The sequence below is a fragment of the Sus scrofa genome, chromosome 2, assembly GCF_000003025.6.
Source record: "Sus scrofa isolate TJ Tabasco breed Duroc chromosome 2, Sscrofa11.1, whole genome shotgun sequence".
Taxonomy (NCBI): domain Eukaryota; kingdom Metazoa; phylum Chordata; class Mammalia; order Artiodactyla; family Suidae; genus Sus; species Sus scrofa.
The window spans coordinates 84714835-84731082 of NC_010444.4; the positions used below are offsets into that span (position 1 = coordinate 84714835).

Sequence of the window (16248 nt, forward strand, 5' to 3'; positions counted from 1 at the left end):
ATAAAAATGTATCAACAAATGGTTTGGGCTACTTAGAAAAAAAACATGTTCTGAAGATGGTCTAGGAACCCAAAGACAAATGCAGAATGACGAAGTACATAAATATTCTCTTTTACCACAACTTGATCTGCACTCATGGGAAAAACATAGCTCTTTAATTTAAATATATATTAATATTTTAAAAAATAACAAACTCCTACTAAACTGCACAGGGAACCTAGTCAATATCCTATGATAAGCCATCATGGAAAAGAATATTAAAAAAAAAAGGATGGGAGGTAGGAATGAGAGCCAGAGCCAGAAAGAGAACTGGCATCTATCTTTAAAAACACAAAAATAGAAAAGTTGCTATTTTATCACACATGTACACTGGAATTAGAGACTATTCATCATAATTTCTCACATATATACACATATACATACACACAAATATATGTAAAACAATCATTTTGCTGTGCAGCAGAAATTAACGCAAATTGTAAATAAACAATACTTCAATTTTAAAAAAACAAACAAACAAAAATAGAATCAACTTAAGAACTTAGGAGGTCCCAAGTCTTTTATTTATAAATGAGAAAACTTAAGTATAGAGGCATTTCTTACATGGTGCTTAAATGGCCCCAACATTAAATAACATTGAATCACAGAGTAAGAAAAGTCTAATTTTATTATTTTAATTATTCTAAGAATAATTAAAGAAAGAAAAAGTTCAGTCTGATGTTAGTATGCTTTTAAAACCATTTTCACACTTGCTAGTCTTGCCCTTCAACAAAGAATAAGCAGACTTCAGGCTGAACACATCACTAGTACTATTCAATTAAAATTTAACAACTTTGTTTTATTTTCATTTATTTTTACCATTACTTTCTGCTATAACAAGTCTATATTAGTTTTACACTATAATCAATAATGACATAAATTTTCCTTTTAAAATAAATTTAAGCTAAAAATGAATATATCTAAAGAAAAACACTAGATGATAGGAAAGATGGCATAAAGATACGGCAACAATTGTTAAGTTGTTACATGAATGCCTAAAAGTTGGAAAAAAAATGCACTGATTTATGAAAAAATTTAAATTGAACAAACTATCTGATATTCCATTAAATCTTTTAAAATATATGTCCTCTAACCTAGCCATTAAGAAAAAATGCCACACATTATACTGAATTAACCTGTCTTAATTGTACTATTTTGGCATCTTACAAAATTATTTTAAATAGCATTACTTAATAAATTAGCAATAATAGCATTTAAAAATCCTGCCAATAATATGATGAAATTATTTCCCCTTACTACATGTATAATATTTACCAGAGCACAAAATATTATATATTAATAAAAACAAGCTAAGGAAACATCATACCATCAGTCTTTGAATGACCTGAAATATTTAAATCACATCCTTTTCCAACTTCCATCCTTGTTTCTCTTACTGCAGGACTATTTTCTGCTGAAAAGAAAGGTTTTTCTTTTAATTAAACCTAATCAGTCTTACATAAAATGCCTAATCACACATACCTAATTTAGGAAGGTAGCTGTACATAAGAATGATTTTAGAACAAGGAAAATACAGTATGCTAGGGATATAGGAACATTAAGACAAAGAATAAGTGAGTTCCCATTGTGGTGCAGCAGAAACGAATCCGACTAGTATCCATGAGGATGAGGGTTTGATCCCTGGCCTCACTCAGTGGGTTAGGTATTCAGCGTTGCTATGAGCTGTGGCATAGGTCACAGAATCGGCTTGGATCCCACATTGCCGTGGCTGTGGTACAGGCTGTCAGCTGCAGCTGCAATTCAATCCCTATGCTGGGAATATCTACATGCCACAGGTGCAGCCCTAAAAAGCAAAAAAAAAAGAAGAAGAAGAAGAAGAAAAGAAAAAACCTGAGATCCAAAAAAGTCTTATTGTACCATTAAGAGGCTCAATTCACCCAACAAATATGATAAAAGAGATTTCTGTCTACTAGTGGCATTCAGTTGACATCAAGAGAGATTTTAGACCTTAGAAAAACTGTCCTATCCTACAACACTGGAAATTTCTGGGACCTGCTGCTTTTTACTAGCTGCAATCAAACTAAAGTGACAGTAGTTTTCCTAAATTGGGACTTCCTTATTTCTACCTCCTTTAGTCAAATACATGGAAAAGGAAACTAGGAAAAACCTCACAAGGATGGCTACTGAGAGAGGCTTATAGATACTCTGTTAACTTCAATACACCCCATCTATACCAAGCTAGGGATATGCCAGGAGTAGAGAGGATGGGATGATAAATTTATAGACCTACCTAACCAAGTCTGTGTGTGTACTGGGATATCTAAATTCACTGCATGCTGTATGCTTAGATATCATACCCTTTTTGGAAGGGGCAGGGCATTCATTAGCAAATTACTAACTTAAATGCCAGAAAAGACCAGGGTTTTAGATCCCAAGTGACTGCTGTGAGAGAGTATTCAGCACTTTGGGTTTGCTCAGTAGAACTGCATGCTGGAATCAAAACATGGTCAAGATCACTGATGTAAAAAGATTACATTCAAGGGCCTATCTCTTGAAAATCAACAAAATTTAGGCAGAAAATGTTCAGAGTTAGTATGTTTCAGTGTTAGAATATACATGTTGTGAGGTTCTGTCTGTTGATCCAGTGCAGTAAGCTGAGGAGCAATAAAAACTCCAAGTCTACAGACGGTGGCAGAAGAACAACAGACGTTAAGGCTGTGACCTCTGAGTAGGCTGTGCCATGTGCTTCTAGGAGGGAGCCTTGGAGTTATGCCTATTGTTGATCACTGCCCATCATCAGGGCTGCTTGAGGATGACAGTGCCCCTTGAAAAAATACTGATTTTGACTGAGCCGTCTAGGATCTTATAGTTGACTGAATAAGGAACAGACAGGTAAAAGGAGCTTTATTTATCTGACTTTCATCTTTCACTCACTTATCTATCAACACACATCCTGGTTTGCATTAGTTCTCAATTCTGTCAGTGATACAGTTCAAAGATGGGTTCACCTTTGTGGTGACAAGCCAAAGAGTCCTCTAGGCTCATATAAATACTGCTGACCAAGTCCTAGCACAAGGTTCATGACTTGAAGGGCTTCTGAGGGCCATCTATGGACCATCTTCAGTTTGAGGTTTGGGCATTTAGTTTCCAATCAATGTCTCCTGCCATAAAATCACTATAACAAGTGCAGAGATGAAACATCCTACGCTAAGAGACAGTGTTGCTTTCGTTGGGTCCTTTTCGTAGTTGTATATAGCCTAATACTTTTCGCTCCACTAGAGTAAGAAATTCTATGGCTAAGAGGATTGGGACAACAAGACTTAGGATATTAACTATGAACATGCTATGAGGGAGAGGAATTGAACCTCTGGTAATAAAGGTTTAAGTTTTATGCAATTACTGGCTCTGCCACTCTTAATTTTATTGCTTTTCATAAAACAGTCATTTGAGGTTCAAATAAAAATCCAACTGTTATATAAGAAAAACATTAAAATGTAAAATTCCCCTCAGATGACAGTGTTACATAACACTGATGAGAAGAATTGCTGAAGAGGTATTTTCACAGTTATAAGTCAATAGCATTAATAAGCTCAATAACAAATTAAGAGACATCTTGAAAAATATACATAACCTTGATTTTGAAGAATATCATCAATTATAGTAGGAATTCTAGTATCTGGCACCACTTCTCCCTTAGAATGAGAGGGCTGTAAAGCACTTGATTCAATAGTTGGAGTCACTACAGCATAACGAAGCAGTTCTTCATACTCTTCCTATGAGAAGCCAACAATAAATAATGTATTATATCTTTGTCACAATGGACACTCAGGCAAAAGAAAGGTAAGGGCACAAAAATGTTCTCTACTTTAGTTCCCAAGTAGTATTCCCAAGTAATAGTAAGGATTGTGTACTTTTGATCTATGTTTTTCATTTATCATCACTTATTACTCTACTGTAGTAAGTAAAATTAAAAGAAAATCAAATAAGTAAGCAATCTAAAAAACATACCTACCCAAATTTCTTCCAATGATAACACCTTCAGCATATCAATTTAAAACGGCACAAAGATTATCTAGAGCAGTTCCCTGAAGCCAGTCAACATTTATAACACACAAGAGCCCTCTCTCAACGGGCAGCCGCTTACAGGTGGGAAAAGACAAAGCCATTCCTCCGCTTTTTGGAAATTTATTTCTAAGTTGCTCCCAAAGGCTTCACAACAAGAAGGTCTAGGGATGAAAAGTAATTTTGGCTCTGGTTAGCCCCTGCCTCATCCAGTTCTACAATGACTGAGTCTCTTTTCATATATACGCATGGAAAAAGCATAACGGAATATTGGAAGAGAAAGAATACTGAAGATAAAAAAAGAGAACATGAATGTCAACATGTTTGATTCTACCTGCTGCTCACAGCATGGCACATAAGAAAGGAAGATAAAAAAACGCAGGTCACAAAGCACAGATCTTATAGGAATATTCCTCAAGTTTGAAAAAAAAAAAAATAGGGGAGTGTTCCCATCGTGGCTCAGCAGGAACCTGACTAGCATCCATGAGGATGCAGGTTCAATCCCTGGCCTCACTCAGTGGGTTAAGGATATGGTGTTGCTGTGGCTGTGGTGTAGGCCAGCAGCAACAGCTCCCGATTAGACCCCTAGCCTGGGAACCTCCATATGCTATGGGAGCGGCCCTAAAAAGACAAAAAAACAAAAACAAAAAACAAAAAACTGGAATTCCCTAATATAGATACTTAGATATTTGTGTAGAAAAATCAAAAAATTCTGAAAGTGAAGTGAAAAATATTGTGGAATTTAGTCTCTGTTCAAAAGGGGTTGGTCACTGATGCGACAGATACTCCTATTAAGGAGGAGTAATTTCTTCGAGTCTCCTAGCATGGACCCAGAAAATGTTTTTGCATTAAAAATTGTGGGGAGGTTTTCAAAGACATGAAATTCCATTGTTCTAAAGAATTATTTACTCTTCATTTTTCTCCATAAAAAGTTTAGGTCAGATATAGAAAATTCCATTATCACTTCATTAGTCCTGTCTTATTATTTGATTTACTTTCAAGATGAAGATAACTGATGCTCAAAACTATCTCCTTGAAGTATCATAGTAAATATGTGCTGAAATGAATTTATAGAGATTCATTCTAAGTCAAAGGAATAACCCTACTTTCAATAAGACCATGATGATAAGGTATAGGTATTTGAAAATTAACAACCCTTTTTCCCTATGGTCTTCTATGAGTAAGAATATTTAATCATCTAAACACACTCAACCTTCCAGCCATGAATATGTCATAATTAGCTGAAATAAGTCTCTTGATATTTCCCAACAGAACAGATGTTTTAAGTACAAAGTTCTAAAGTCAGAACTGCCTTGTAGACTGTGTAAGCAGTCTATAAGTCTAAGTAAATATCAATGTATTTCACAATAGTTTCCAAGAAGGTATTTCAGAGAATCCACAATGTTCAATTCAAATTTTTTTTTTTTTTTTTTTTTGTCTTTTGTTGTTGTTGTTGCTATTTCTTGGGCCGCTCCCTCGGCATTATTGTTAATGTTGTTGTTGTTGCTATTTCTTGGGCCGCTCCCGCGGCATATGGAGGTTCCCAGGCTAGGGGTTGAATTGGAGCTGTAGCCACCGGCCTACGCCAGAGCCACAGCAACTCGGGATCCGAGCCGCGTCTGCAACCTACACCACAGCTCACGGCAACACCGGATCGTTAACCCACTGAGCAAGGGCAGGGACCGAACCCGCAACCTCATGGTTCCTAGTCGGATTCGTTAACCACTGCGCCACGACAGGAACTCCTCAAATTTCATTTTAAAGTGATTTAACTCTTTAAAAAAAACCAATAAAAGGAGCATACACTATCACATTTTAATAGGCCAGAAAACATAAATTCTTAAATTTGTTTGTTGGCTGGAATAAAGCTGCTTCTGTCAGTGATGTCAAATTCTTGTAAATGTGTCATAGATTGGAAAGGCTGTAGTTTGGCACAAGTTTATTTTGTAACTTCATACTTGCTGCAGTAAATTGCACGAGTACACAATTATGACACATGTGGGCCACGTCCATCACCAATCACTCAAATTCAAGCACATCTCATGGGGTCAGGCTCTCCTTTGACACAGAATGATGAGCTGTGCAGTAGCAAATGACTTCATAACACATCACTGGCACTTTAAGTTTGAGGCAAATATTTCCTATCAATTATGTTTTATGTTTTGGATCTTTTTTTTTTTTTTTTTTCTTTTCTTTTTACAGCCGCACCTACAGCATATGGAAGTTCCTAGGCAAGGGGTCAAATCAGAGCTTCAGCTGCCGTCCTATGCCACAGCTACAGCAACCATGGATCTGAGCTGCATCTGTGACCTAAGTGGCAGCTTGCCGCAATGCCAGGTCCTTAACCCACTAAGCGAGGGCAGGGATCGAACCTGCAGCCTCACGGACACTATGTCAGGTTCTTAAACCACTGAGCTACAATGGGAACTCCTCAAATCAGTTTAGTTGAATATGAGATTGCTATTAAGAGTTCCTCTGTGGCACAGCTGTTTAAGGACCTCGTGCTGTCATGCTGTGGCTCGAGTCGCTGCTCTGACATAGGTTTGATCCCTGGTCTGGGAACTTCCACATGCCTTGAGTGTGGCCAAGGGGGAAAAAAAAAAAAAAAAAAAAAGCCACTGTTTCAACTACTTATATTTAGAATCAGAACTTTCTTGATACTATGTAACCCAAACAAAATATAGAATTAAATTGGATACTTAGGCCTGTAAAACTGTACCAGCCTTCTAATATCCCTTGATTTCAAATGTACATTTATCAAGGCAGTTTCTTTGTTTTTGCTAACTGCTTTTATGAGAAGTAAACTCCATAAACTTGAATTTATGAAATCAAACTATACAACTGTAGTTCTGCTTTAATTTTTTATATTGAAATTTGAAGTAAAACTGTTTGAAAAAAGGGTGTATGCTGGTAGGTGACTGAAGACTGCTAGTCTTTAGGGTAATTAAATATAAAGGAGTGACTTGGTTTCAGTTTCAACCTTGATTTCATATTTAACATAGACTACTTATATGCAGTAAATTTTAATTACAGCGAATACTGATTTTTACATATATTAAGGTTAGCAACAGGAGAGAAATAGAGATACTGCAAGGAGAGCACTGCTAGAAAACTCAATCATCAGAATCTTCATATTGCTAGAGTCAACCCCTTTGTCAGTAATGTCTCTTTCCTGACAGTAGACACATCCCTGAGTTTTAAACTGACATTTCCTCCTAGAAAGAGTCAGTATTTCACATAATGGTTATCACTGAGGTAGAAGGCTCTTCTTAGGAAAAAAAAAAATCATTTAGAGCATCAGAGATATATTTAATTTTTATGTTAACAAAAACAACTGCAAGTCTTTAAATAGATTTAAATAGCCTGAAGCTTACACTTCCTGAACCATATCAGTTTTCTAGTCACTAGCCTAAAAGGAAATTCCCATATGGTTTGATAAATTGAGGCCATACACAAGATATTTCACTGGTTCTTCTCACCTTGAATGTATGAATCAGTCCTAATGAGTTGTCAAAATATATAAAATTTTAAGTGCAGTAACTTCCTACGGTAGCGAGGCTAACAGTCCAGCAACATCCATTTCCCCTTTACTCCTTTAAGTTAATAAACCACGGGGACTGACCTAGGCAAATGGCCATCCAATGACATTTCTCAGTCTCCCTTGCAAGCAGGTATGTGTGGCCAAAAGATCTGGTCTATGGGATTTGAATGGAAATCATGTGTACAACTTCAGACAAGTCCTTAAAAAGGAAGCTTATGCTTCCTATTCATCTCTTCCAATGGGCGAGGGGTTACAGTGAGCCAGGACCTGACAATGCAAACACAGTCAATCCCTAGGGCAGGGAGGGCAGAGCAACAGGAGAGAAAAGTCAGGGTCCTCAGATAACCACAAGGCTGGGTATCAGCTCAGATTTTTATGAGAGAGAATCAAATTTTAAGCCACTCACATAAATCACTCTTGGTTCCTGTTAAAGCAGCCAAAACAATACCCCAGTATAATTTGCAAACAGCAAATGCAAACTTTTGACCTTGACAAGGAACATAAAAAAGTGTGGCTCTTGTGGACTGAATTTTTGTTTCCCCCAAATTCACATTGTGAAACCCTAATGCCCCCAGTGTGACTATATTCAAAGATGGGGTCTTTAAGGAAGCAATTACATAATTAAGGTTAAATGAAGTCATTAGGATGGGGTACTGATCTGAAGGAACAAAGAGCTCTCTCTCTCTCTCTCTGCACACATGTACCAAGGAAAGGCCAAAAAAAGGGGGCTGTCTTCAAGCCAGGAAGAGAGCCCTCATCAGAAACTGACTAGGATCCAGAACTGTGAGAAAATAAATTTTTGTCTAAACCACAGTGTCTACTGTATTTTGTTATGATGGCAGGAAAAGGTTAATACAGTGGCTATCTCATATTTTTATTTTGATGTCAATTAACTTAGCATCTTATGCCTCTGTTGTAAGCAATTATAACTTAGATGTAGCCAGATCAGCTCTGCTCAGTTAATTCATTATCACATGAATAAACTGTACCTCTAGGAATGGAGGGGAAGTAGAAGTCAGAGACTTGACTTGTGGCTTCCCTAGTTTGACCTCTGATAAGGGAGAAAGATCCAAACATGTATTTCCAAGTTCCTACAATAATCAGTATGAGTTAGAGGGGATGTAAGTAGGTATACATTAATAGTGTTCAATGTACATATATATTTTAACTTACTTTAAGGAAAAAATTCAAAAATAAGTTATTTAAGCAACTATTTTAGTTTCATATATGTAGATACAGGACAAATGGGTTATTTTTTCAGTTAAGGATCGAAATGAATAATATTATCTTTCTTAACTGTCAAAGATAACCTGTCTTAAGGCCAACAAGAATCCTCAAGTAACAACCAAAGCTTGTAATTTTGCCCCCCACCACCCTGGCCCCTGCCAATAGCTGGACTGATGTGACTCTAAAATATAGCTGAACCCATGCATACCAGGGCAGTCAGGGCAAGTGGCCGATATTTTGGGGTTGTGCTTAAAGGAAGTTATCAGTGTATTATAAGCACTATGGATGCTGCCCATCCTTCGGCATTTATCATCTACCCTGAGACACCACCTCACACCAGTCAGAATGGCCTTCATTAATAAGTCCACAAATAACAAGTGCTGGAGGGGGTGTGGAGAAAAGGGAACCCTCCTGCACTGTTGGTGGGAATGTAAGCTGGTACAGCCACTATGGAGATACCTTCAAAATCTATACATAGAACTATCATATGATCCAGCAATCCCACTCTTGGGATCCAGACAAAACTTTACTTTTTTTTTTTTTTGTCTTTTTGCCTTTTTCTAGGGCCGCTCCCGTGGCATATGGAGGTTCCCAGGCTAGGGGTCTAATTGGAGCTGTAGCCGCCAGCCTATGCCAGAGCCACAGCAACTTGGGATCTGAGCTGCGTCTGAAACCTACACCACAGCTTACGGCAACCCCGGATCATCAACCCACTGAGCAAGGCCAGGGATGGAACCCGCAACCTCATGGTTCCTAGTCAGATTCATTTACTACTGTGCCACAACAGGAACTCCCAGACAAAACTTTTCTTTAAAAAGACACATGCACCCACATGTTCATTGCAGCTCTAGTCACAATAGCCAAGGCATGGAAACAACCCAAATGTCCATTAACAGACGATTGGATTAGGAAGATGTGGTTTATATACACAATGGAATACTACTCAGCCATATAAAAGAATGAAATAATGCCATTTGCAGCAACTTTGTGGATGGAACTAGAGACTCATACTGAGTGAAGTAGGTCAGAAAGAGAAAGACAAATACCATATGATATCACTCATATCTGGCATCTAGTATACAGCACAAATGAACCTTTCCACAGAAAAGAAAATCATGGACTTGGAGAATAGACTTGCGGTTGCCCAGGGGGGAAGGCTTGGGGATTTGAGGTTAATAGATGCAAACTATTGCCTTTGGAATGGATTAACAATGAGATCCTGCTGTGTAGCACTGAGAACTATGTCTAGATACTTACAATGCAGCATGACAATGGGAGAAAAAATTTATGTATATATGTATGTGTAACTGGGTTCCCATGCTGTATAGTGGGGGAAAAAAAAAGAGTGTTGGGGGAAATAACAATAAAAAATATATTAAAAAAAAAAGACACAAAAACAATTTTATGAAGCATTCACATAACTAAGACAGTAATAAAAATGTCCTTAAGAGCAATACCAATTTACAAGGGGCTTTTGCATTAAGTGTTTGGTTTTACATATTTACTATATACGTAAATTACATCATTATTTTATGTTATTTTATTTTCAACAATATTTTTGGTATTTATATCTTGAAATGTTTCCAGTAAAGGAATATGGGCAGGTTTTCAACTGTAATCAAGAACCAGTAGGGTCTTAAGTTGAGGGTTACTAAAAACAGAACCTCAGGTGGGGCAATATTCTAAGCAGGTGACCAATAACACAAAATGATTTCTTGCAGGTCTAAAATATTCTTGCCCCTCCTTTTCTTAAAATTCTACTCCAGAGATTTCTTTCAGTATAAACTTTGTTTTTTGACAAATTGATATCTTGAGATCTTAGAAGGTGTAAACATTTTAGTATTAAATTTTTCTGGACCCAACAATTACAATGTGTGGGTCCCCTGCCCACAAGCAATCTGACACCATTTGGGGGCCCTACAATTCAACTCAATTGTGATACTACCCACCAGATTCCACAGGTTAAGAGTTAATCCCACAAGACTGCCCTTCCCTACCCCATGACTTCAGATGCCAGTTGCAAGTCCAGGTTGCTACTTCTGCTTCTGACCAGCCAGCTACAGACTGGAGGTTCCAAAGACGCCCTTCTTGGGCTTGAATAATTTGCTAGAGGGTTCGCAGAAAAACATATGATTCACTGGATTGCTAGCTTATTATGAAGGGATATAATCCTGGGACAGCCAGATGCAAGAGATACATAAGGTAAGGTATGAGGAAGGGGCACAGGGCTTCCATGCCTTTCCCAGGAGGCCAGTCAGCCAGCACATCCATGTGATTACCAACCAGGAAACTCTTTGAACCCTCTCCCTTTGGGTTTTTATGGGGGCTTCAATGCATAAGCAGGAGGGTTTAAATCAATAGCCACTGGTAATTGATTCAATCTCTGGACTTTCTCCTTTTCGCTGAGATCAGGGAGGTGTGGTGGAAAGTTCCAACTGTCTAATCACAGGGTTGGCTCTCCTAGCAACCAGTCCCCATCCTTAGGTGGGGTTCAAACATCACTTATCAACATAACAAAAGACACCTGCATTCTCACTAGTTAGGAAATACCAATAGTTTTAGGAGCTCTGGGCTAGATACAGGACAAAGACCGAATATATATTTATTACAAATCACAACAGCACAGGCATAAATGTGTCCATCAGTTCTCTCTTGAAGGAATTTTGGCTATAGCAAAGATGAAGGGTGCAGGAAAGCATGGTCTCCTAAAAAGAAAGCACTAAATGGGAGAGGTACCATCCAAAGGGAAGACAAAGATGAAGTATCTATGTCGCAATCCCAGACTACTTTTACTCTAAGAAATATTTACAGATACTTTTCTAATAGTTTCCCAATTCCTATACCTGTAATTTCAATTAAAGGAACACATTTCTTTCATAAAACATTTCCCTAAAGCCTCTGTCATATATACAGGGCCAATAACAAGTGACTCTAATGAGGTGTCAATGTATCATCCAGCTTTTCCCCTCTTAGGTGATGTAACTATAAAATCCAAGATATACTGTGTCAGTATTCTCTCATGTAAATCTACTCTAGAAATCTGAATCCATATTTTTTGATAAAACATTTAGGATTAAATTTAAAACACTTCGTATAAAAGCCACACCTTCTGTGGTCCATGTACCTGTCACTGTCCAGGTTCCAGGCAGCAACAGGTGCTGAATGTTGTGGTAACAGGGACCAGAACCAAGAGTGGAACACTGGGGGAATCTGGGGCCCCAGAACTCTGGATTGGTTTGATGTTGTGTTAATTTGCATTAAAGTGAAAGCAGCATTCATGAGAGAAAACCACCATGAGAAAATTTCAAGAAAAAAATTGAGATTTTCAGCTTCTCCTCTCTTTGTGTTGTGTGAAGCCTTTGCACAAAGAACCCTGGAAGAGTTCATGATTATTTTCTTAAAGGGTAATTAAAACAGTATAAGGTATTTCCCAAAGTTTGATATTATTATAATTTGATATACATTATATACACATTATAATTATAAATGTGAATGGTGTGAATGAATGAAAAATGTATTCCGAGTTTTACCTCATATTATCATTTTGTTGAAATAAATAAGTCATGACAAATTTAGACATGTCTTCCTACCTGAAGATCTGAAGAGACAGAACTGCCTCGGTCGGAGTCATTACGTAAAACCGGAGGTGAGCCTCTTTCCTCATCAGATGACATTCTGTACAAATACTATAAAACAAGTGAAGACAAGTTTAGATTGTTTTTTTTTCCAATATTTAAAACTAAAATAAAATGTTTTCTAAATATATATATATGTGTGTGTGTATGTACATGGCTACCCTGGAAACAATAATCATTCAATATGCTAAAACCATTCAAAGTATTGAATAGTCACAGAGAAAAATCACTGGGCAAGAAAATATAAAGACTCAATTCCTAACTAGTGAGTTTATAATGCAGTCAAGGAAATGAAACAAATTAATGAAAGGTTAAAATCAGAAGCTCCTCAGAAAAAAGCCATGGTGAGAGCTGTTGAGAATAAGAGAGGGTGATCACTGTTCAACAATGTGTGCTGACCTGGGCACTGTGCCCTTTCTTTGAGATATGGAACCAGGAGAGAAAGAACAATTTGTGCAAATTCTCTGTGTGGGGAACTGACCTTTTGGCGATATTATTTTGAGAAAGGCAAGCCCGAGTGCCTGGCTAGCTCAGTCAGTAGAACATGAGACTCTTAAGGAAAGCAAGACTAAACACAACAATAGATTTTAATACCATGCACAGAAGAATTGTTTAGGGTCTTAACCAACAAAGTAAATAATAATGAAAGTACTTTAAGTAACAAGTACAAAAATTATTTAAAAGACAAATGGTACTAGTCAAACTGTTTGAACTCCAGTTATATGTAAGAAAGGTAAGACAGAGAAGTTTTTACCCTCAAGAACTTTAGTGTCTACACAAAGCCAGACATGTAGATAATATGAATGATGAAAAAAAAAGATGTTAGATCCTAAAACAACAGAGACACAAAGTAGGGAGACTGGAGTAGCCTTTTTCATGGGATGGAATGGTGAGAGTGTGAGGAAGTGGGAATAGAAGACCCAAGTGTTGAGACCTGACAGACAGAGAAAAGCTTTAAGGATATGCAAGGCGGCAGAGCAGCATGTGCAAAGGCACAGAGTCATGGACACATGTGCCAGGAACTGCAACTACTTTGTGAGGCTAAAGCAAAGGGTGCAAAGCAAGGTTTAGCTAAGGCTAAAATGGGAAAGGAGCAAGCAGCCAGATCATGGGAAATCACAATTGTGTCACGTTAAAAGGTTTGTCTTTCTTCTGAGAGAAGTTATTCAAGCCTTAAACAAGTCATAATATGATTAGGCTTGTCTTTCAGAAAGATTACTCTGGCAGGTTTCAGGATGGTTTTCAGAGGTGGGATACTGAAGAAAGGAGAGCAACTGAGAGCCAGCAGCAGTCATCCAAGGGATAAATGTTCCCTTCGGCAGTAATTCAGGTGATAAATGGGGAGCTAAATCTAGGAGGCAGCAATGGGAAGTGGATGAAGGTATGACTGTGAGACAGTTATGGCAGGAGAAATTCGAGATTATGATTAATAATTGGCTAAGGGGTTAAAGGGAGGACTTGCTGATCTCTTCCAGACTGCTGGCTTGCAGCTAGATGGATGATAGCGCTAATCCCTAAGGAAAAGACTACAGGAAGACGAGCGGCTGGGAGGAAGGGTAATGGGCTCACTATCAGACTTGCTGAGTGTGAGGCGCCTCTGAGGCACTGAAGTGAGGCTATACGTGTGCAGTATCTGGCCACACTATATGCAAAGCACAACTCGAAGGGATGCCATTCACAGTGGCTTCAATATGAATGGTGCTCCCAGGAATTAAACAAGGTGGGAGCCCTGCACTGGAGTTATAGGTTGGAAATTCATTTTGAGGCATTGTCAGCATAACGGGAACAGCTGAAAAAAAAGAGAGAAGGTAAGATCACCTATGAAAAGGAGTGTGACAAAGAGTTCTTATTCTGAGATCCTTACCCCCAAACTGTATGCAACACTTTGGGCACATGTGTATTTCTCAAGGAGGAGGATCCTTAGCTTCCAACATGTGTCCAGAAGGTACTATAATCCTAGTAGAGGACCACTACTGCAGCAAGAAGAGGATTAAAATCAGAGCCTCTAGATACTTAAAGGGAAAGTGAAGAGTCAGCAAAGACTGGAAAGGAAGTCAGAACAGTAGAACATCAAGAACAGCATCACAAAAGCTTCCTGGAGGGAGTGGTCAGAAATGAGAAAGAAAATGACAATCTGACAGAGTCCCTGAATTTGGCAATCAGGAAGTTGCTAGGGCACCTGCTTGAACAATTTTAGTGGAAAGTGGAATGATTCTCAATCCCAGTGGGCTGAAAATTAAGAGATGAAGAAGACACCGAAATAGAAAGGGCAGACAGTGAAAAGTGTAATATTAGAATGGAAACAGGTTGGGGTGAGACTGAAAAGGAAATTTAAACTATGTTCAATGAGCATGACTGTGTAAAGACATGATTAAGTAAACTCAATCTCAGCCTGACTGACTTTAGTTAAGCCAATTAGCGAGGATAAAATAAGCACACACATCTGCAGCAAGGAATGGCTGCTTCACTGACTGAAAATCCACCACTGTGGTAACTTTGTCCTTTCTATTTCTATTCCCTTCTTCCTTCAGGGTGTGTTTGTAGACTGGGTAGGGAGTAAGAAGGACGGTAGTTGGGGATGCTCAATATTTTAAAAAAACAAATGAGCTGAAAAGGATGTGAGACCTCAATGGCTTTCCGAATATAGATACTGCAGACACAAAACAATTACTGATTTTTGGAAAATATGCTATATATCTTCCACCTGCCCTGCTTTGATGCCAACAAGGTATGACAGTTTAAAACTCTACCAACAGTAGCACTTTTCTTACCGTTTCTACTTCAGAAACGAGGAAAAAAAAAAAAAAGCTTGCTTTAACGGTGGCCGACGTATCTCAGATTGATCACTAAATGTTCGGTATTCTCCAACCCGAAATATCAGAGACCACGAGATATAAAGTTCTGAGTGCTTCACTATTGCCAGAAAAATCAAATTACATCGTGGTAATTACCTGGCAGCTGGGAGAGGCGGGGGTCCGGGAATTCAAATTAACTCCCAAGAGGCAGAGGAACAGTGAATTAACTTGAGAGCTGGCAGCAGAGTGACGTCCCTGAGTCCTCGACCAGTCCTAACTGGAGGTAGGCAGAGAGGGTGCGAAGGTCCTTCCCCACGTCGGAGTGGAGAGTAAAGGCACAGGGGAGAAGCAGCTGCGAGCAAGCAAAGGGTTCTAAGTTTTCTTCAATCATATTGCTACTAACCCGTGTTAATCAAATTCCTACCTAAAAGCAATAAAGCATTGGACATAATTATCCCCCGTCCCCCCCCCCAATTTTAAATGGCCTGAACACATGACTGACTACTCTGTTAAACTCCAGGTACCCTCACTCTTGGACCTCTCTTCCTGAACACCGGGCAAGGGAAAACATCTCGACTTTGCCGCTCCGCATCACAGCTGAAGGGCCTGCGGCTGGGGAAGACGCCGCCAGCCCTGTCCCGTTCGATCCCCGGGAGCCGCAACCTCGGCCGAGGCACTTTAAACCCCACGCCAAAGCCTCCTCCAGGGGCGCGGGGTCCGCCCGGGGCGTCGCTACCCACTGTCGCTGCTCTCCGCAAACCTGGACTTCTCTTTCAGTGTCTTCTCGCCGCGTTAGCCGCTGAAACAACAGCGAACTCAGCAGCTTCCTTAGCAGCAACCTGACAGTTTCAAACTGCAGTGAGGAAATAAGGACGGCCCTGTGCATTGGCCCAGAGCTTGAGCAACCTGCTGCCTGATTGGCCCGAGGGCCAGGGGCGGGGCTCCGGATGGTGGCGACCTGGAGAAGCCGGAATTAAGTTACTCTGGG

The 16248-nt window shown here is 39.0% G+C and overlaps 1 protein-coding gene across 7 annotated transcripts in view; it reads right to left on the reverse strand.

Moving 5' to 3' along the window:
• Nucleotides 1-16146, reverse strand: part of POC5 (POC5 centriolar protein) — a 41389-nt gene extending 25243 nt beyond the window's left edge. For 2 of the 7 annotated variants that reach the window (XM_005661493.3, XM_005661495.3), the window contains exons 1-5: nucleotides 16021-16146; nucleotides 15417-15612; nucleotides 12421-12516; nucleotides 3632-3773; nucleotides 1367-1453 (exon numbers count right to left, since the gene is read on the reverse strand). In XM_005661493.3, coding sequence (XP_005661550.1) covers nucleotides 1367-1453; nucleotides 3632-3773; nucleotides 12421-12504 — 313 coding nt within the window. In that variant the 5' untranslated portion in view covers nucleotides 12505-12516; nucleotides 15417-15612; nucleotides 16021-16146. Of the gene's footprint in view, nucleotides 1-1366; nucleotides 1454-3631; nucleotides 3774-4012; nucleotides 4227-12420; nucleotides 12517-15416; nucleotides 15613-15784 lie in introns of those variants that run through there. The other 5 variants (XM_003123710.4, XM_013994911.2, XM_005661494.3 and 2 more) reach the window with 5 other exon arrangements.